Below are 22,085 nucleotides of genomic sequence, written 5' to 3' on the forward strand. Positions count from 1 at the left end.
ATACACTGTGATATCCACTACCGTATGGAAAGATTTCTGTTACCAAGAGTGTTTATGGAGATTCAAAAGAAATTAAAATACTGGTCCTTGTTTCGTTATCTGGTAAAGACACAATGACGGTTGGCTTTGAACTGCTAGACCGATTAAATTTGATGTCATTTAACCTCAGATAGTCATATTGTTTGATTCTTGGTCTTCCAAAAGGTACGTTAAATGCAACTTCAAATGAATGATTATAGTTAACGCGAGAATTATATTTGGTTTTATATCAGTTATTGGTATCAATGGCGTCATCTGACTCAACTTCAACTAGCCCAAAAATATTTAAAAACCCACTATTAGAAATGGAGGCTGTTATAGCGAAAAAGAGTTAGTGGCCAGAAGACATAAGGAGATGGATTATGTTAAAACATTCAGTCTCCTGAGCAAATTTTGAAAACATGCGCTTTCGCGTATATTAATTCGTTGAGCCCATATGTATTGGAGAGAGTAATTGCCGCTACTGGAGGTAACACAGCATATGCTGATTACAAGTCTGCCATTCACGCTACATTTTTCTTGGAATATGAGCAAGGACCTCGAACTAATTTATACTGCTTACAATATCAAAAGGGGCTGTTACCTTCATTTAAACTTAGAAGAGTAAGTCAACAATCTGACATATTAAACGGCAGAACAGTTTATTTCATATAGAAATTTTTAGTCGTAAAGGGTATGGACCTGCGCCTAGACCAATATATTTGTCGCCAACAAGATCTCCAAATAAATCACTGTGGCGCCAGCCAAGCAATCAAAGTCCTGTTTGTGCTTCACCAGTAAAACGTGAGCATTCAGAGTTGCCATCTACCACATCTTCAACAACACCGAAACGAGTGTGCTCCAAAATTCTACCTTGCTACTCTGAAGATGAAATTGAGGCTATTCTGAAGAATAGTACCTGCAACCCGAAATATAATAAAATATATACCAAATGAAAGCTCACACCTTACTCTATTCATTGCATATCATTATAATAAGCGCAATAGATAATTAAGGGTTGTAATTAGTATTATACATATGGCAGTGCCGTAAGCACTGCTATATATATTATGGAGGGTCCTGGCAAGGAGAATGAATAAGGCGTCAAACACATGTATTCTTCAAAATTCCCTAGGTTAGGTTGGGTTAGGTTAGGTTAGGTTAGGTTAGGTTAGATCACTTGGTAAACATGTCAAATTTGAATTTCCTGCTATTTTTACACGATTTTTAAAATTTGATTTTCTACCATTTTTTTGCCAGGTGATTAGAGAGGTTTACTTTTAGCCTTTTTTTGAAAATACCTAGTCTTGTTAAGTGATATAGAGGTTCTTTTATGTGAACTTTAAATCTGAAATGCGCCAAAAATACCTTATCTTTTTAAGTGATATAGAGGTACTTTATTTGAACTTTAAATCTGAAATGCGCCGAAAATACCTACTCTTTTTAAAAGATATAGACGTACTTTATGATCTGAACTTCAAGTCTGAAATGCGATGTTCCACAATTTTAATGAAAAATATTTTATCTAAACAAACATTTCTTCCATCTCTAGGAAATTTACCAATAGTGATATTTTTCCCCATTTTCCAAAATAGTTATGAAAACCCCCCAATTTTTCAATATAGTTAATTAGCCGGGGTCATTTTATGATGAATATAGTTATACTAATTCTAGTCACTAGAGGGCGGTAAAAAGTGTAAGCTGGCCGGAGCCATCTTGTTTTATTTAATAACTCCTTCGCTCGTCGATAGGGGAGCGCCATCAGTCTAAATATGTTTTCATCGAATTTCGTTCTCAAGAATTTTTTTAAAAAAACTGCTCAGTTTTAAATCAAGTAATTTATAATTGGATGCAGTTGTAGTTAAATACTTCTGTAAAGATTGTTTAGTGAATAATTACACTGAGCTCAGTAGCTTACTCTTATTTTGGGGGTTTTTACCAATTTTATGTTTCCTCTTTTTTGTCACACAAGCGAGATGGAAGACACAGTGAATGCTTCAAATGGCAATGATTTGTTAGAGCTAGCTGATGGATCATTGGGGCTTTTCAAACGTTACAACTCTAGGATTTTATTCAGACATTATTGGACCAGATTCACTAAAAAAGCGTTAAAAAAAGTGTCTTCATTGTTGCCTCGCATCTTTTATCAACTGTGTCGCAACGAAGACGATGTTTCCATTAAAATAGTAATTGATAGCGTTGGACCCAAGGGTTACCCCAAGGACCTAAATCATCGTTATAGAATTGTCTACTCGTTGGCTAAATACGACTTGAATCTTTTGAAATATTACCTCGCTCGTGCCCTTTACAGCAAGAATGTAGCTGAAAACCTAATTAAGGCATCAGAGTATGATCGTCGCTTAGTTCCTTTTAAGGATATTATTGCTGAGATTTTGATTGAGGTTTTTCCGCATTGGAATCTCAATCGCATTGATTAGATTGTTAAACTTTTACAGTCAGTATAAAATTACTTAAAATTTAGTGTTTTGCAAAGTATTTTCCCAAATTAATGTACTTTGGTTTTGGTTTTCTAAACACGTTTTCATCGAATTTTGTTCTCAAGAATTTTTTCCAAAAATTGCACAGTTTTAAATAAGTAATTTTAATTAGAACCGCATGCAGTTGTTGTTAAATACTTACATAAAGACTTTTTAAAGGACTCCTCCAGCAAAAACAAAAAGGCTCGTGGAGCCCAAAAACAGTTAGATGGCGCTTGCGTCTTCATTTTTTCAGGTCTTATGCGTGACGTCAGAGTAGTCATTTACAGACGACAGATCGGACAGACTCTGCTTAGTTTATGTGTTTCGGGTCTCTTTAGATGCATTCAATTATAAGTTTTATTTAAAATATTTAATAACAATTTAAGAAATTGAACAAAATGGTTTATTGCGTTGCGTTTGGTTGTAATTCTGCAACATCTCCTGGAAAGAGTTTCTTTAAATTTCCCTTGAAAAACCCAAAACGTTTGAAGCAGTGGCTTATAAAGCTTAGGAGAAAGGATTTTACTCCAAATAAGTATTCAAGGCTCTGTCATGAACACTTTGAAAGTAGTTGTTTCGAATTAAGCGGAAATGAACAATTTTTGGAATCAATTGGGTTCACAAGCAGCAGTCAGACTTATAAAAAATTGAAGCCTGACGCGGTTCCAACCATATTTTGCTTTACCAAAAAGCCTAAATCCCCACGGAAATTAGCAGTAAAACGTCGTAGACAAAGTGTGAGTTTAAGTAACTTTGCTATTTGCCAATTTAAATACTATTATTTTATTAATGATTCCATGTTGGGTGTTAGGAATTATTAACCATCATGAACGAAGGTTCGACTTCTGACTCGCAAGTTGAAAATCAAGTTAACACTAATGATAATCTCCAACCTTTGCAAAGAGATGAAGTTATTCAATGTTTTGACTTCAAACGTGAAATTGAAACTCAGACAATGATAGAAATGGTTGGTTATTAACGTGAAACCATTTTTGTGAAAGCGTTGCTCATAGCCTCATATAAACATTGTTCTAGATTGACAGTTCTACAATGACTGCAGATTTGAATTTTGAAAAGAAAAATCTGAAACACTCTCCAAAGAAGAAAAAAACATACACACCTAGACGTTACAGATCAAAAGGATGTCAGACTTTTTGGAAATGTTTTTGTCGAGGTAACTTTACCTTTCACTCGTAATTTAGCATCAGTAATTTTGAATATATTATATACCACTCTTAGCTCAAAGTAAATAAAGAACCAAAGACACTGAATGCGATGTATCCAAATTTAAAGTTCATATTGGCACTCAGTATGCTCTCAATGACATTGAAAGTGATGAAGAAGAGATTAAAGAAGATGAGGACCCTAATGTGTCCTTTTATGTTCCTTCGTCTGATTCTGAGAAGTAGGTGTCATGGTGAAAGATTTTAAATGGAATGTTGACCACTCTTCAAATAACTAAAACTAACCTAATAGCGAGGAAACTGATGAAGAACCAGAAAGGGAGTGGCATAATCAGGAATCTAAATTCATAGTTTTCCTAACGAGCCTCATGCAACTTTTTACATTTTGCAAAACTTGTTTTTGCAAAGCCAGTGCAAAAGTAAAATATGTGAAGGGCACCATGGTGTGTATTGAGAGCTGGTGTGTCAATTCACACGTTCATACCTGGTATAGCCAACCTATGGATGGAAAGATGCCCATCTTGAATCTCTTGGTTTCAGCGGCCACTATATTTAATGGGCAACACGCTACTTCAATAATAAGGATGTTTAAGTCGCTCAGAATAGCATCTGTATCTTTATCGACATACTATGCCATGCAAAAGTACTATCTATATCCATCCATAATGAAATTATGGAAAGCGGAAGAAAATTATAATTTGACAATATGCGCGGGAGCTGAAAATGGAATAGCTATTGGTGGGGACGCAAGATGTGATTCTCCAGGGCACAATGCGAAGTATGGAAGTTATTCGGTTATGGACATGCTATCCAATAAAATATTAACTTTTCAACTAATTCAGGTTTGCCTTACTTAATGCATTATATATAGAATATTTAATTAACTTGTCCATCTTGTTATTTACTTAGTCAAACGAAGTTAAAAATTCTAATGCCATGGAGCTTGAAGGCTTCAAAAGGTGTATGACGCTACTTGATAGCCACAATATAACTGTCAGAAAAGTTGTCACTGATCGTCATGTTCAAATAAGAAAATATTTACGAGAAAAACGACCAGAAATTGTACACGAATTTGACGCTTGGCATCTTGTAAAACGTAAGAAACACTAGAAGTTTGAGATAAATTTTTTAGATAGCATTTAAAAAATTTAAATGAAAATTAATATATTTTTATATGCTGTGAATAAAAAATTAGCCAAAGCGTCACTCGTAGAAGGATGTGAAAATATTCAAAACTGGGCACGCAGTATATCAAATCACTTGTATTTTTGCGCCTCATCTAGTGTAACTAATCAAGAGAAAGTTGACAAATGGTTGAGTCTTTCCAATCATATATCAAATATTCACAAAAACCACCCAGGGGAACTGTTTCCAGAATGCATCCACCCACCTATTACTAGGAGAGCTTTGAGAAAAAGGAAGAAAACCTGGATTAAAACGGGTAAACGTTTATTATTCATTTATGGGCCCGGATTAAGGGGGCACTGGGTCCTGAGCCCAAGGCTTGCTGAGGGCGCATTGAGTTAAACTATTCCTCTAGCAATATTTGCTGTTCCTATGCTTCCCCGGCTTGAGAAGGCGCATATTATCTCGGCCCGAGGTGCAAAATCGCTTAATCTGGCCCTGCTAATTTGTATACTTAATATTTAAAATATAACTTTTCAATGTTTAAATCTCCCATATAGGCACTTTGCCTCATCTTAAAGTTTCTCAAATTGTTGAAAATAAGTTATTCCTAAAAGATGTTGCAATGATGTCTGGTAGCGGTGAAACAAGTGCTTTGGAAGGATTTCATTCGACCATTTTACATTTTGCCCCCAATAACACTCATTTTTTCTATGAGGGCATGCAGTCAAGGTTGACAAACTCTTAAACGTTTACTTTATAATTTATACACGCTTACCTTATGATAATTTTAAGCAAAGTTCTCTAAAAAGTTTCATGAAATTATTTTAGAATTGCACTAGCTGCAATGCACCACAATGAAAACTGCCAAAAGGGTTTAAAATATAATGAGGATGAAGTTCAATGTTCAATTAAATTCCCAAAAGCAAAAAAGGGTGAAGCTGTCTTGTCCTTCAAGAAGGAAGAATCAACTTACAGTAATATTGACAAACATTCCATAATATGGAGTATTAATAATTTTAATTTAATCTTAATAATATATTTAGATTATGTTCAGAAATTATTTGAAGAAGTATTACATATGAGAGAGGTTTACAAAACTTACGATGAAGCAGCTAAAAATTTAGAGAAATCAGTAATACCTCCACCCCTTGCTCATTCCTTTGAAAAACCCAACAAGGAAGATATGATTAAAAAACATGAAAGCAGATTTAATCACTAAGAAATTTAACTTGAATCATATTTTTATTAAAGAATTTAATTGTACAAAAAGCCTCTATATACATTGTTCGGACTTGGAAATCTTTCTCTAATTGATTTTACAACACATGCTGGAATAACCGCCCTATTTCTCCTTCCCAAGTCATGCTCATAAATAAATCCTATGAACATCCTATAGGCTGTATATCTAAATTTCCTATAAATAACTTACGTACGTTAAACTTGTGGTCACTTTTTTAACTAAAGTTCAAATCCATTTCACCTACGTTTAATTTGGTAATCATTTTTGACATTACTTACATATTGGGATCTTCAACGTTTTGATTAACTCTTTGCCTAAATTCTCTTCGTGTATAAAGCCCCCACACCGCCCTCAACACCCCTGGGTTTAAGCAAACTCCAGGAAACTCCGGATGAAGAGTTATGCATCCACTTTCGCTATCGTTTGCTTTATTTCTTACCCTTAATTGCTCTCGGCAACAAACACATTCATCTTCTGTTTCCATTACCTGGCAATAATGACAACTACACCTAATAATTTTTAATTATATTAAAATTCCGCTCCATGGTGATTTAATGTTAATTTTTAAATAATGATAATAATGTCCTGCTACTTCACGGAATGAATTTTTAAGACTTTTAGTTTGAATACGCTATTGAAATCCATGAAGTAGCAGGACTTATTATTATTATTTAAAAATTAAGAATTTTTAAAGTTGGTAGATAATAAAGTATTTTACAAAACGTACCAGGTGTCTAAGTTTTCTCTGCGACCACCAAAAATAGAGTCATCTGATTGTTCAGAATCATTGTTTTCCTCATTTTGACCTAAGTCACTTACTGATTCACTGCTATCAGTACTATTACCTTCTGGCTCAAATCGATATGGTTGTACAATATTCGTCATTTTATTTAAAATTTCTTATTTTCACTGCAAATTTTCCAACATGAATAGCTGGGGATGACTTAGGCCTAAACCTATATTATAAAAAAACGTCTTGGTTTGGACCAAGGCCGAAAAAACAAACGATATGTGTGAGGTTTATCAATTGGCTGAAGTTTCAGATATTGCAATTTTTTTTAGTTATTTTTATCCATTTAATCCTTAAAAAATATTAAATTCAATCAACTGATTTTACTGTTAATCGATCTATTCCCTCTAAATTAATTGAAAAAATTACATATCTACGCTTTTTCAAGAACAATTACATTTTCCGAAAACATTTTATCATGAAATTAATTATTTTGAAGGGAGTACGTGCTGAGGGATCAATAATGAATATTTGAAATACTCTGTATAAAAAGACCAAGCGAACTTTGACATAATTCGAAAGGAAAATGTAAATTTTTAAAAGTGGATTCCAAAGCAGGGTGTTGCACGAATTCATACATTTAATTTCGTACTACGAAATGCTACATTTCCAATGTCGCGACTATGAAGTAAAGGTTGCACTGCAATTTCCCTCTTCGTACTTTAGAATTTGAAACGTCACCACCCCTTTCTACATTGTTGGCGTTACTTGTACACCGGTAACGTATTACGCATAATCATTTTAGCACGCGTAAATACCATTTCGGAAAACACACAGTGGCGAGGCCACCATTGGGTATTCTCCCTCGCACCAAGGGTCACCGCCAGACGGTAACAAAGTTGACTGCAGGCAGGAGGCTAGTCAACTTTCACTGCCTATAGCGGTGCTTCTAGGCGAGAGAGAGGACCTTAATGGCGGCATCACACCTGTGTTTTAATTCTCTGTATGTAATTTCTAAAATGGTCTACTCTCTTACAAATGTACACCGATTGGACTGAGTGATCGGTCCTTCAGGCGCTAGCGAGTGTCAAGCCACAACAATAATCATTCTTGTACACGAACGTTTTATAGTTTTAGGTTATTAAGGTTGGCGGGCAAGTCCGAAGAGTCATGTACCGTTCACTAATGTCACGTGAAAAGGTTTCGACCTATATGGTAATATTTGCTGGGTGTATTGCGTCGGCTCAGATAACCCAAAACACTGGAACAACTGGTGATTGTAAAATTTTATATATTGGGGAAATGGAGGAAGGGGGGGGGGTTAAGTTAAGTGTGACCTTCTTCGTTTAACTGGTAATGAATGGAGATGAATATAACAAGCCTTTGGAACTGAAACGTATTTCTTTTTATGCAATCTTTACCCTTACCTTTGGTTATATACCGATATCATATTTGTCCAGTGTTACAGATAGCTACCTACTAAATGAAACCACACAGGATAAACGATGTTGCTTTGTCTTAAATAGACGACATTAGTTATTTAGTTTATTAACTAGTCTGAACAAAATAAATTTAAATTATCATGTTTTTTTGAACATCAGTCTTCTTAGCAACTTACAGATTTAAACTTTTTTGGGTGCAAATTTGAAAATTTGTCAAGCCAGCAACAATTAAATCTATGTCCGTCAAGGTGCTTACACGAAATCCCTTCAAAATAATTAATTTCATGATAAAATGTTTTCGGAAAATGTAATTGTTCTTGAAAAAGCGTAGATATGTAATTTTTTCAATTAATTTAGAGGGAATAGATCGATTAACAGTAAAATCAGTTGATTGAATTTAATATTTTTTAAGGATTAAATGGATAAAAATAACTAAAAAAAATTGCAATATCTGAAACTTCAGCCAATTGATAAACCTCACACATATCGTTTGTTTTTTCGGCCTTGGTCCAAACCAAGACGTTTTTTTATAATATCTGTCACTTCAGTCTTAATGTAATTAAATTTTGAATAATTATGTTAGCTCTACCGTCATACATTTTGGGTTGAAAGAAGAACTTATGTATCGTTAATTACATTTAACTTATATAAAAAACATAGATTTCGATAAGCATATAATTTGTACTTTATTTAAGATAAAGTTTAAAAATTACAATATTTAAAATATAGAATAAAAATGTTTATTTGTATCGTACACTCTATACATATACAGTGTGGTCGAGATCAGACCAACACCTTCCTTTATGTACAACCCCCAATACTGCCAACGGCTGATGTCATACTAAATTATACAGCGTGTAAATAAATGTCTGGAATTCATGATTATTATATGCTAGTGACAAGTTACAAAAAGAATACTGGAGAATATGCCTGAACACAACAAAATATTTTAAAGCACAGTCCTACGATTGGTCTTAGAACGTGGGCCTCAAATTAAAACTTCTTAACTGTTTGGTAAACACATCAACGAAAATATTCGACGTTTCTACCATTGTGGTTGAGGCAGACGACTGTCCATGTCTTGCAATACATTTGCAAGCAGTAAATTCATGACGCCTGGTAAGACTAATGGTATTGCCGTCTTAGGTAATCCTCGTCCGTTAAGGCATGATGTAAGGGGTATGATAATGCCGGTAGTGATGCCATTGTAAACTGGCACAAACAGTAGAAAGGCATAGTGCAACTTCTTGTTCCACCGCTCTATTATTACTTATTAGCATGAATTGGCTTCAAAACGTGCTACGATGTCAAAATCTCTATCCTCATTACAGACTATACAGTCTCTTCTACATTCACGATCTTGCACTACCGAAATCACGAAGGTGCTCGCCAATGTCGGCAAAGGTGCTTCGCACCGGATGTTGTCGGTGTGGAAACAGTTCGGCATAAAGCACTGCCTTTAGTTGAACGTTACTGCGACCTTCACCCAAAATAAACATCTTGTCCAATTTGTCCTGGTTGGAATAGGTTGGCATTTTGCTAGGAAACGAAACTAACTACTATAATTCTACTACTTAGCTGCTACACTGAAGACCCTGTATATCAAAAGGGACCGGAAGTACCTCAAAGTTTTCAAAGATTGCCAGATTGAGCGGGTCATGGGGTTTATAGTGGTGAAGGTTGCTTTGACTTTCGACACGTGACACCGCGGTATGTTTTTGGTGCTCCAATGCCCTCACCCGATAGGCCCAACCAATTACCATCCTGGTTTTTCGGCTCAGTGTTGCGGTATTGCCGGTCCCATTAGAAATACAAGGTCTGTATTGTTAAGGCTTAGAAATACGTGGTCTTATAAACTGGTCCTCAGGATTAGTGACCCCTAACGTCTATAAAAAATAAACTGGTCCTTAGGACCAGTGACTCTTACCATAATATTCTTTCTACTGGTCCCATTGTAAAGTTTTTTGTTGATATATATAGGCGCTAGCCCACTTGCGAGAAGGTTCAAGGTAGTTTGACCATAAATGATAGGTTTGACTAAATTGACTCTGCGAGACTTCAAAATTCCAATCGTGCCGAGACTGCCGACTGCCGTATAGTTTTAAATCTAACTTAATACCACTACCAAAACCTGGTACCACTTGGCAAGCCCTTCATTTGGGTCTAAACTCTAGAGTGATACGGTTTATTGTGTTTGAAAGAGAAAAGTTAAGAGTAGAAATTGGAAGAAAGCTTGAATTTTTAAACTGGTCCCGCCTCAATTCCCATCAAAAAACTTAATTATTAATTTTTTCAATTAAAAAACTGGTCCAAGCAATTAATAAACTGGTTTTGGACCAGTGGACGTGTGCTATTTCTAAGTCTGGTAGTGTTAAAATTGTAACAATACTCTTGTTAAAAAGGCACAAATACTGTAACATCCCGCCCAAACCTTTAAGTTTCGCTCCTTTTCAATGGCTCTCTTTTCAATATGGGAAAAATGCTTTTAAAAGACAATTTATTTACGTGTAAGAATTAAACAGGAAAATGGAGGCTGAGTGTAAGATAAGTGTAGTTTTAATTATAATTTGTTAGTTTAATTATAAGGTATCCATGAATTTCCCAAAAACATTCATGTTTTGGGTTGATTTAATTATACTTGATTAAGTTTAACTTAACGGTTTATCTAGTGTGGATACAAGTTTCGATAGAATATTAACTTTAATTGCAATTACCCTAAAATATGTAAGACCTTTCGATGTATTTTAATGATGAATTAAATTAATTTGAAAGTGAAATAGGAAACATCTGTGGCTGTGCGAAAAACTTGTGATGTTTTAATCTTAATTTGAGCGCGGTTCGGGAGAGTGGATTAAGCTTAAAAGTATAATTTATTGGCATTTTTTACCCTAATTGGAACGTTTAGTGAAGTTTAACATTTTTGCCAGTCACTATTTTACCCAAAACTTTTGAATTTCGCGCCAATTAATGTACTTTCAAGATAGTTTAAATTAACTTAAAAGTGAAATAGAAAACATTGGGATTTACCAATGGCTTGGGTAGTTTTAAAAAAGATTAAAAGTTATTTGAGTTTTTATCCAAAAAATGAATATATTTGGTTTAATTTCACGTTAATTATATTTAATTGAGTGCCAATTAACGTAGGATTGTGTTTCGGCAGTGTACATTTAGGTTATAAAATGACTTTCAATATATACTTCACGTTAATTGCAATTTTTAGTGGAGCTTTTGAATCTTATTTTACCCTACACTTTCGAATTTCGCGCCTATTAATGTACTTTAAAGATAATTTAAATTAAACAAGTATGAGATAGAAAACATGGGGCTATACTAACAGCTTGTTCAGTTTAAATCTTAAGTTACTCGAGTTCTCATCCAAAATATGTACAATTCATCTTTAAATTCACGCTAATTATACTTAATTAAGTTTAAATTTATGAAGGATTGAGGTTTGGCTGTGTTGATTTAGCTTATAAAATGAGTTTCAAATTACCTTTATAGTAAAGTTCAAAAGAGTTTTTTCATTCTTGCCAACACATTGCGTTCAATTTTTATCACACCCCGTGCTAAATTTTCGGTAACATAAAGATCATCTATAACATATGTTAATGAATGATGTGATTCTATAGTTTGGCAACTTTGACTTGAATACCAGTAATTAAATTCAATACCTAAACAATTCATAGCAATTTAGTCAAATAAACAAACGGCAATGTGAACTGTGGAGATAACGAACAACGTAACCCTCCGTTGCTGACGTGGTTACGTTTGAAAAATCTGCGCAGATGTAAACATGGAAATTATTTGACTAATTAAATTACATAACGACGCTGTCCTCCTGGATTAACCAGCACCACTGTTATATTTATGAATTAACAAAATCCACTGTTGGTAACAAATGGTTTTTAAAATGATTAACGTAACATAACATACACTGGTTCAATAGTATAGAAATTGTTTTAATGAATGATCTGGTCCTCTACGTTGGTTGAGTTTCAGGAATTATATCACACACCTTCACAATTAGTAGCATTTTAGTGAGATTAACAAATAATGAAACCTTGTATACCTCAAATGAGAATGTTGAATTAACTGCGCTAACGTAAACACGACGACTCTTAAAACTGCCGTAAGGAAAACACATTGAACTTTTTGTCATTTCCAGTAGTATTTTGAAGTTCTCGATCTTTTCAAAGGGTGAAAAGCACTATCTTTATTTCAACACCTTAATAATTTGAATAAATATGCCATTTTTTACTTCAAATTGGAAGCGCACATGGTAAATACAGTAAAAAAAAAACCTGGGGTTAGCCTGGTTAGGAAATGTTTCTAGCATAAAACGGAGCAGACTATATAAAGAATTCCAAAACAAATGAGAGCTGGAAATAAGCCTTTTTAATAATCTTTGAAGAGGACAGACACTATAAAGACTATAATTTCATAGACTAACTAAAATACAACCTAAGCCTTGGCCGTAAAGAACGTCGAAAAACTTACTTCAAAAGATATAAAAACCTCTATTAACTGTAATTATTTACCTGAATTAATTTTTTAGATGAAAATTCGACCTGATAACAAAGTATTTGTTCTTAAGGGTGTTATAGATAATTAGCAAATCCAAATAAAGGTGTTCAAGCTCGGATGAAATACCAAAGTAATTAATTTTAGTTGCCTTACTGTCGTCTGTTATGAAATTAGGAATTTTCCACATAAAAGCAAACGTTTGAAATTTATCAACGTAACTTGTTAGCACGCAAAAAGCTAGGCCGTTCTAGTTATCAATGAGAACGAAAATGGGGAAATAAGTTTAAACGCGCTAGGAGGTTAGGCTGACTTCTGACCCAAAAGTAAATTTTTGACGTACTATCTTAATTAGTTAAATTACAAAAATTAGAATTCATTAATTAAAAATCGAAACACGTAAGTTTCTCATTTAAGAAATGCTTGTTAATTTAGAAGCATTCCTAAAACTAACTTCGCTATAGTTTTTCCGTATGGCCTGTCTCAATTTCCTTAAAAAACCGAATTTTTTTTAATGCTTTTTCTATGGGACGCTAACCCTAAAAGGTGTGACTTTTTGTTTAACATTACGGAAGGGTGTCATGTCATATCTACAAGGGCCTACCGGCCCTGTAGAATAGAGTCTGGCGGCAGCCAGCAGGATCCACTCCTCTGACGTCAGCGCGCCGATCTCCCTAAAAGTCACGTGACTTAGACTATCCGATTGTTTTGTCATCTGCTACATTTTTGAGTTTTAATTGACAATAACTAAATAACTAATCATATTTAATTTTTTTAAATATTTTTTCTCGATGTTTTAAGCGTTTTTACACCATATTCAATATAAACGTTTTTTTACTAGAGGTGTCCTTTAAGGATGAATTACACTGTGTTAGATTAAACTTATTTTCAAATATTTACCAATTTAATGTTTACTTTTTGTTCACAATAAACTAGTTTTCATCTAATTTCATATGCAAGATTTTTAAATACTTAAAGTACTTCCGAATAGAAATCGTAGTTGTTACTACTTTTCAGTAATTTTATTCTGTATTCTTTAAAGACGAAAAAATAAAAGATTGTTATCTTCGAAAGATGATGCGTTTTACTAAGTAGTCGTAACTTGAGTTTCGGCGTAAATATCGAAATTGATTGAGTCAAAACAAGGATAAATGGAAGAGTTCGTGTTTTATTTTGCTATGGCTACATGAATTCATGTTTTATGTTGCTATGGCTGCAGGAATTCATGGTTTTTTCTTCGTTTTATTTTCTCCAAGACTGCCTTAGTTTATGTTTTATTTTGTTATGCGTTTGCATTAATTCATGGGTTTTTTTCTTTCTTTTTTGTTTCGCATGTAAACAATTAGTCATTGCCTATAGTTCTCAATTGCTTTTTAGGTAAGGCTCATTTGAAAAACAGCGAGAAACCCCAACGTATAAATGACGGATTCTGAATTGCCGAGAAATTCATTGAATATTATTACTCGCATTTGAGAATCCTCAAGCGTCGACGTATCCAGCATTTTCCCATACGAAAGTCGTACTGAATAATCAAAATGGAGCTGGCCAAACTGCCCATGATTTCTTTGCAACGTCAAGCCCTGACTAATTTCGCCTCGTCAGTTTGGGTTAGCGCAAATAAACAATCCTTACGATCTTCCCTGGTTAAGTTCAACCGCAACTCTCTGGATAACTTTAACTTCAACCGCTACTCTCTGAAGGCCAACCCATTGAACGACCAAGCAATTGTCTATATAAAGCGCTTCAACATACCAACACTATTTGAAGAAATGACTATGATGATATTGACTGACGTAGGACATGAAATAATTAAGTGGCTTCATGATATCAAAGACCACGTTCCGCATTGGAATCTCAATCGCTTTGATTAGATTGTTAAATTTTTACAGTCAGTATAAAATTACTTTTGTGTTTTACAAAGTATTTTCCCATATTAATGCACTTTGGTTTTTGTTTTTTAAACATGTTTTCATCGCATTTTGTTCTCAAGAATTTTCTTTCAAAAACTGCTCAGTTTTAAATAAGTATTGCAGTTGTAGTTAAATACTTATGTAAAGATTGTTTAGTGACTAATTGTTGCATTAGGTAAGATAGCTCTGATTTTCAAGTATTTACCAATTTAATGTATACTTTTTGGTCACAATAAAGTTCCTAACTATTTTCATGTGCGACGATTTTAATTGTTTAGAGTGTTTAAGAATTTCAATTGTTACTGTAGTTGTTCAATTCGTTCAGTAATTTTATTCAGTATTTTTTAAAGACGAAAAAAATTATTGCAATCTTCGAAAGATGATGCGTTCTGTATTTTAAACTAAGTAGTAATAAATTGAGTTTGCCTTAGTAGCAAAATTGATTGAGTCAATACAAGGATGAAATGAAAGAATTCATGTTATATTTTGCTAAGGCTACATGAATTCATGTTTTATGTTGCTATGGCTGCAGGAATTCATGGGTTTTTTTCTTTGTTTTATCGCTAAGACTGCCTGAATTCATGTTTGATTTTGTTATGTATGTGCATTCAAGCTTTTTGGGGTTTTTTTCGTTTCGCATGCTAGTTTTCACATAACTATAGTCCTTATATGGTTTTTAGGTAAGGCGCATTTGAACAAGATGGCCCCGGCCATATTAACGTTTTGCCTTGGCTAGCTAAATTTATTGTAAGGTGACCCCGGCATATATACTTTACGGTTATTTTTTTGCTTCTAAATATCAAATATCATTCCAATTATGAATAAAAATAATCTAGCTTGATTTTGGGTTATAGATTATGAAACAAGTAAATAATCAACTTCTGTCCTATGAACTGGAACAATTTTCTTCATATTTTTGTTGCAAACCTAATATTTGTGGGATAATTGATGCGTTTGGGTACTAAAATTATTCATTGATTGCACGCTATTAGCAATATGCAACAAGCGCTTAGAATTAGCCCCGAGTCATGTTCTCTTGAAACTTGACGCAATAGAAATGAAGTAATTTGCATAAGCCCTAAAGAACAACGCTAGACGGGACACGGAAACGGATGGTGGAGATAAAGAACAGAGAAAATCGTACTGAATAGAAGGCAGGCCCGATATATATTACCGCCAAAAACAACCTCATTCCTTTTTGTTTATGACGTACTAAGCGTTAATTAAACAGAGAAGCTGGAACCGAAAAAACTTACAAAAATCTCATAATAATTGTGCCAAAAAAGTTAATTTAAAAACAATTTTATATATTTTAATTTAGTATAAAACAATTTTAGAACTAAAAATGGGGTTGAAGGGAGGCCCAGCTTGCCAGCTAGGGTCGGACCAATACTTTTCCGAACCTCTAAAACGCGCGAAAGTAAAAACTTTGTAAGGAAATAATTTTTAAATAAAAATGTGGTTGAAGGGACGCCCAGCCTGCCAGGCAGGGTCGGACCAATACTTTTCCGAACCTCTAAAACTCGCGAAAGTAAAAACTTAGTGAGGAAATTTTTCTCAGGCTTACAGGATTGGCAACTCCCTATGTTCGACGGCAGCTTATTCAATATAAAATTTGTTCTAGCTTTGGTTCTCAGCACGACCCTGGTTCCTATACTGGAGTGATTTTGCGGTAATCTATAACCTAGTTTTAAGCGTGCTGACAACACACGAAAGAAATATTTCGAGACAAAAGACGAAAAAATACTGATATTTAGGATTTAAAATCTCGACGTTTTAAATCGGAGTGAAAGAACTTTGACTGGTAGATGGGCCCTGATTAGTAGGATATTCGAACACCAACTGCCTCTCTAGTAGAGGACTGCAAAGGCTTTGGGAAAACTCCAACTCCATAGAAAGCCAAGGGACTCCCTCATTTTTGATCGGAGTTGGAGTTGGGTAAAATAAACCATTTGGCTTTGGGTGGCTTTGGGAATATTATCTCTGAAATGGAACGGAGTCGGAAGGGAGTGGAAATATTTCGAAAACTTCTACGGGAGTCGGTCGGGACTGGATTATTGTTGAATTCAGATTCCGCGCCAAGAACGAAAAAAAGGTTTCACTAGTGCCACCGTCCGGAGAAAACGCGAAGCTTGATCTAGGGGAAAAAAAATGGCAGGCCTGAGACCTGTAGTAGCATCAGCGGGAGTGTATGTGACGTTTAAACTTATAATTAAGTGCCAAATGAAAATTAGTTCTCGAAATTTCTTGCAATGAATGAACCACAATTTTCAGAGGAGAATATTTTCAAAAATGAAAAGTGTTGAAAACCTAATCACCCTAATATTAACCAGATTAGTTATGTAAACTCTTAAGCCTTGGTCATAACATGAGTATAAAAATTGGTAATACTGTTTTGTTTTGTTTAGTACCTGTTGCTCTCTCTCTTGTCAAAATTGCTACGAGTATTACACATATTTTCCAAAAGATCCTACTGAAAAAATTCAAAAAGCTCTTCAGTCAAACTTTAAGGGAAATGAATTCACACAGTATGGAATTACAAACGAAAAAAAAACACTTGTTGCTTTAAAAAAAGTCTAATTTAAAAGTACCGAAGATTGGCTTTGAAGTCAACCCTTCTTATCCATTCTTGGGGTGTTCCCCTGACGGAATAGTCAACGATAATTTGGTCGAAATGAAGTGTCCAGTCATTGGTGAAAAAGGAAACTTAGAAACAGTCCTCAAGAAAACTCCTTACGTAATCAAGAAGGACGGAACATTTTCTTTGAAACCCTAACAAATATATTATGGGCAAGTGCAACTTAGTTTGGCCCCTTTAGGACTTCAAATTTGTCATTTTGGAATTTATTCTAAACTGGAAGATGACTGTTTTGTTATTGATGTGCCTAAAGACCAAAAATTTATTAACAATCTTTTACCAAGATTATAAATTACTTATTATAAAAGGTTTTTTTGCATATTTTAATTACTACATTCCAAATTATTTGAAATGGAATAAAAAGGACGGAATGTAATTGCGCAAATAAGGCTGAAGAGATATTTTTAAGTTCCTTAAAATGTGATAGAATCTTACAAATTTATTAAATAAAATTGTTTTACAAAATGTCAGGAGTCTTGGTTCATTATTTATTTGCATTTTTTTCACGGGTTTTAACAAGCTTGGGAACTGCGTAAGAGTTAATTTAAAATGATTTGAGGTCTGAACTTTACTTATTTCAAACAAAGCTGATAGAGCGGTGAATGGAATCAAATGCCAAGTTTTAGTTTCATGAATGTCAAAAATACCCTATCTCGAGACTCGTAGTTTCCCCCATTCTACCTTATTTGTCCATGAAAAAGGGGTATGAACTTACTGTTAATATTTTTAATGATCGCATCAAATAGACCAGTACTTTGTAATCCTGTTAATGAAATTATAGAGGTGGCATTCAATATTCCATTAGAAGCATTAACATAACATGTATGATTTTCCAAGGTGTTGACCATAATGCATTTACAGGGTTGCCAAGGAATATTCAAAACCAAATTCCCTGACTTTTCCAGGTTTTCCCTGACCTTTTTGGCCGAAAGTGTAAATGTTTACAGCACGTTTTAAGTGCTTATAATTCAATAAAGTCTCTACATTTAAGTTTTCCAATGTATTTTTCACACCCAAACGATTAAGAAACATTTTTCACCAAAATGATTAAGAAACATTTTAACTATAAATAACAGTCTGGTAGATTTCTTTAGAGTGCATTAACTTTAGAAAAACAATAGTCTTAGACGATAGCCAGCGGCGAAGCCCGACCTCCGCTAACGGCGCGGTACTTAAGCGGCCATCTTTTGAGGACTCTATATTTTTTGGCAACCCTGCTAGCTAAAAGCGGAGGCGATCGAAATTGCGCCGGCGGAACTCTCAGGCGAAAAGTTTAGCGGCGCAGCATTTTTTTTATTGCGGCAAACTTTGTAGTAAGTTAAACATGGCGTCTATGTACACTACACCGTTGAGCCTTGCACTTCTGTTGTAAGATCGACAACCGTCATAATAACAGTTTTTTGATGTCCTGTTAGGCATTTTATTAAGATTACTAGGTGTCTACCTTTCGGGGTATTCATGTTGCACTTCTTGTTTGAAATGAAATAATTTAAATAACTTTACAGCGATCGTACGAACCCAATAACCGTTTCAGTTACGAGTCTAAATCATATGTACACAACAGTACACCGATTACTCCCCAAACTAACAAAATCGGGGTACCCAGTAAAACCAAGGACTAAATTAATACTTAAGTTACTTGTCCTCTCTATAGTCGTTAGTCTTTGCTCTGTCCTCAAAAGATGACGGGTATGCGCCGCCAGCAAATTTTCATATCTGCGTAGGCGGCGTTTTAGCCGCAAAAAGGGAGGTTTCGACTAGAACAATTCTAGACATTTTTGAAGGACTGCCCTAGAGTTTTCTGTGTTAAGAGAGGATGAGAAACTTTCATTACTCTTTCAATAAAGACTTATCCCCAGAAATTTTACCTGCTAAAATAAAATTCCCTGACTTTTCCCTGACCTTTTTGGCCCATTTTCAAATTCCCTGACTTTTCCAGGTTTTCCAGGTTCTCCCTGACCCGTGGCAACCCTGATTTATCATTGGGGTTTGGAGTGGTGCATTTGTCGGTCGTAGTTTCCTCGGTAGTTTGTTGAACAGCATCAATCCCCAATCTTTCAGCTAGAATTTTTTCGCCTGCTGGTCCATTTATTTCAGCTGTTTCACTTGCATGCAAAGTTGGAGATTGTGAGAGCTGATTCCTTTTTTTCAGTCTTTCCAATCTCCCATTAGCCTTGAACTTTTGTTGATCATGTTTCCTTAACGGGAGTTTTTTGGAAGGAACAGCCAAGGGTCTAAGCCTGGGAGGGTAACTTAACTTATCTACAATAATTTTAATAACTCTTATTATAATTGGTTTTAAATTAATATTATACGCTTAAAACATACCTAAATGTTCATATTTCGGTTGAAGGCGGCAATCCTCTAATTTAAAATGAAGGGAGCAGACTACCATGGACTTGGTGTGTGGCTTACCCATTTTTAAAGCTATATCCCATTGTTTCGACAAATTAACGTCGCGTGGAAATTTACACCCATACATGCTGCAGTATTTAACCATTGTTTAATTACGTTTAAATAAACAGCAAAACTGACAAAAACTAGCCAAATTATCGTTGAGCAGATAGTTGAGTTGTTGATTTAATTTTAAAATTATCTTTGAGTAATTCAATTTAATTAACTTTAATTAAACCATGAGTATGTTGATTGCGTTTGTCATTAATCATGGTATCGCCGGGATTAAGTTACATTTAAACACCTGATTAAACTATCTAATCATCGATCATCCGTTAAGCCTTGGACCTTGCAATAGGAGGCAGAGAGACAACAAACTAATATTTATGACATCTCATGTTGCCCGCTATTGAATCTCTCAACAACTATCGTTAAATTTATTACTTAAATAATATAATTTTTTTTTTCAATATAATAATCATATTAGCTAATTATAACTATTTACCTTTAAATGAGTATGTTTCATTCTTGATTTAAATCACATTGCAAAAAATTATTGGCGAGCGCAGGCAGTCTACGGAAATTTGTCTCTACTCTCTCTCCTCTCCCACTTACAAAATCCAGCTGCAGCTGGTTGGCGCGCGCCGGGAAGGGGAGGGTGGATGGGTAGGGGATCCACATCCTTCTACCCGCTCGCTTCTACCACTCTCTACTCTACAGTCTAACTTAACTCGGGTTTTGTACTAAGCGAGCGTGGGTCAGTTGGTTGAGTCACGGATTCAGGCGCCTTCACTGGCGTCTAGTATGGATCGGCTAATCGCAGGTTCGAGGCCCCGCACCGACGGAAAAATAATTTCAATTGAAATAAAATACGTTACGTGTGAACTTCGGGTGAATTTTCAGTTAAAAATCGCGTGAATTTCAAAATAATTATGACGAAACTCATCAGGTCACAGCAAAAAATAGCCAGCCAGCCAGCAGGGGTCAGAACAATCGTTTTCAGCTCTAAAGAGCGGCAAAACGAAAAACAACGAGAAGCACCAACTTATAAATTCCGGATTCTGAATTGCAAAGAAATTCAGTGAAGATCATTACTCGCTTTTGAGAACCCTCAAACGTCGATCTATCTAGCATTTTCCCATAAGAAAGTCGTACTGAATAGTTCAAAATGGAGCTTGCCAAGCTGCCAATGATTTCGTTGCAACGTCAAGCTCTGACTAATTTCGCCTCGTCAGTTTGGATTAAGGCAAATAAACAATTCTTACGATCCGATCCGGTGACCGAGCCATTGAACGACCAAGCAATTGCCGAGCTAAAGCGTTCCAACATACGAACATTTTTTAAAGAAATGACAATGATGATATTGACTGATGTTGGAGATGAAATAATTATGTGGCTTAACAAAATTAAAGACCGCGTCAACGACACCACATTGGAGCACCAAATCGCCAATTTGAGTTGAACGGTTGTAGGCCCATTGAATCGACCCAAGATGGCCAGATTACTACTAGAGAATGAAACTGACCTCGATTTGTCATTCAGTTTTGAAATGTCATGCACGTAATGTTTGAAGGATAAAATTAGGGAACTATGGCCAAGAATCAGAGAAGAACGGAAGTTAAACGATTTCGATGCTGAAGATTTGATGGTACAATACTGGTTTTATAAACTAGACGAACACTTGCTGAACATACCAAATAACCATCTAGACCAAAGGTTAGATCTTTATGGAAGGTCTATTGATGTAAAATGTTTCCTTAAGGTTGTTTTTAGTCGTTATACTAGTATTGAAACAGTGAAATTTCTATTTAATAGTTTAAGTGATGCGGATACAATTGAGGCTTTGAATAGTTTCCTTCTTTGGACAGGTTTTAAAGAAGTCCTCCGAGGTCAAGTATCTTGGCGTGACTCTTGATGCCAAGCTTACTTGGAAATCCCATCTTGATCTGAGCATCAAGAAGGCCAAAATTCTATTTTGGCGTTTAAGGAGTTCAGTCAGCAAGTCCTGGGGTTTATGCCCTAGCACTGTAAACTGGATTTATACTAGGATCATCAGGCCAGTGGTCTCCTATGGAGCTCTTGTCTGGTGGCTCAGGGTTCGCCTTAAGACAGCCCAAGATGAACTACGCAAGCTTCAAAGGCTGGCGTGCATCGGTATCACGGGGTCCATGAGGACAGCCCCCACAGCTTCTCTGGAAATCCTTCTTAATATGCTTCCCCTTCACCTCTTTATTGAGGAAGAAGCTATCATGGGAGCCTGTAGGCTCAACAACCTCGGCTGGTGGAAGCCCAAGCAATGGGACTTCAGTCACACCAAGCTTTTCAGTGAGTTTAGCAGTTCTGAGCCATCACTTGCGATGGTCTCAGACAAGTCTGTTATATCATACCACTTCGACAAGC

The 22,085-nt window shown here is 35.2% G+C and overlaps 2 protein-coding genes and 3 long non-coding RNA genes across 14 annotated transcripts; 3 read left to right on the forward strand and 2 right to left on the reverse strand.

Moving 5' to 3' along the window:
• The first annotated feature begins 2,571 nt into the window (after nucleotides 1-2,571).
• On the forward strand, nucleotides 2,572-6,257 carry LOC149696149 (uncharacterized). Its single transcript, XM_089867413.1, has 10 exons — nucleotides 2,572-3,235; nucleotides 3,310-3,465; nucleotides 3,534-3,691; nucleotides 3,754-3,903; nucleotides 3,975-4,524; nucleotides 4,592-4,778; nucleotides 4,878-5,123; nucleotides 5,368-5,539; nucleotides 5,639-5,784; nucleotides 5,854-6,257. The coding sequence occupies exons 1-10, from the start codon at nucleotides 2,897-2,899 to the stop codon at nucleotides 6,027-6,029; spliced, it is 2,280 nt and encodes a 759-aa protein (XP_089723539.1). The 5' UTR covers nucleotides 2,572-2,896; the 3' UTR covers nucleotides 6,030-6,257.
• On the reverse strand, nucleotides 6,214-7,000 carry LOC149696150 (uncharacterized). The gene is made up of 2 exons (XM_089867464.1): nucleotides 6,778-7,000; nucleotides 6,214-6,559 (listed from the first exon to the last, which is right to left on the reverse strand). Exons 1-2 carry the CDS (start codon nucleotides 6,933-6,935, stop codon nucleotides 6,325-6,327), a joined length of 393 nt encoding a protein of 130 aa, XP_089723590.1. The 5' UTR covers nucleotides 6,936-7,000; the 3' UTR covers nucleotides 6,214-6,324.
• Nucleotides 7,001-8,891: 1,891 nt separating this feature from the next.
• On the reverse strand, nucleotides 8,892-13,357 carry LOC149696151 (uncharacterized). Of its 10 annotated transcripts, XR_016382561.1 has the most exons (5): nucleotides 12,292-12,754; nucleotides 12,156-12,237; nucleotides 11,894-11,999; nucleotides 11,716-11,815; nucleotides 8,892-10,392 (listed from the first exon to the last, which is right to left on the reverse strand). It is a non-coding gene; the product is annotated as an uncharacterized LOC149696151 (long non-coding RNA). The 10 variants fall into 10 exon arrangements; XR_016382565.1 differs by having other exon boundaries at nucleotides 11,716-12,078; nucleotides 12,158-12,237; XR_016382563.1 differs by adding an exon at nucleotides 12,761-13,357 and having other exon boundaries at nucleotides 11,716-12,571.
• Nucleotides 9,901-11,540, forward strand: LOC149696152 (uncharacterized). Its single transcript, XR_016382567.1, has 2 exons — nucleotides 9,901-10,038; nucleotides 10,203-11,540. It is a non-coding gene; the product is annotated as an uncharacterized LOC149696152 (long non-coding RNA).
• A 3,703-nt stretch (nucleotides 13,358-17,060) lies between the features above and the next one.
• On the forward strand, nucleotides 17,061-17,756 carry LOC149696153 (uncharacterized). Its single transcript, XR_016382553.1, has 2 exons — nucleotides 17,061-17,181; nucleotides 17,263-17,756. It is a non-coding gene; the product is annotated as an uncharacterized LOC149696153 (long non-coding RNA).
• Nucleotides 17,757-22,085: the final 4,329 nt, after the last annotated feature.

The sequence above is a fragment of the Phalangium opilio genome, unplaced genomic scaffold (genome assembly GCF_054372755.1).
Source record: "Phalangium opilio isolate 3A_F unplaced genomic scaffold, DU_Popi_V2 ptg000022l_1, whole genome shotgun sequence".
Taxonomy (NCBI): domain Eukaryota; kingdom Metazoa; phylum Arthropoda; class Arachnida; order Opiliones; family Phalangiidae; genus Phalangium; species Phalangium opilio.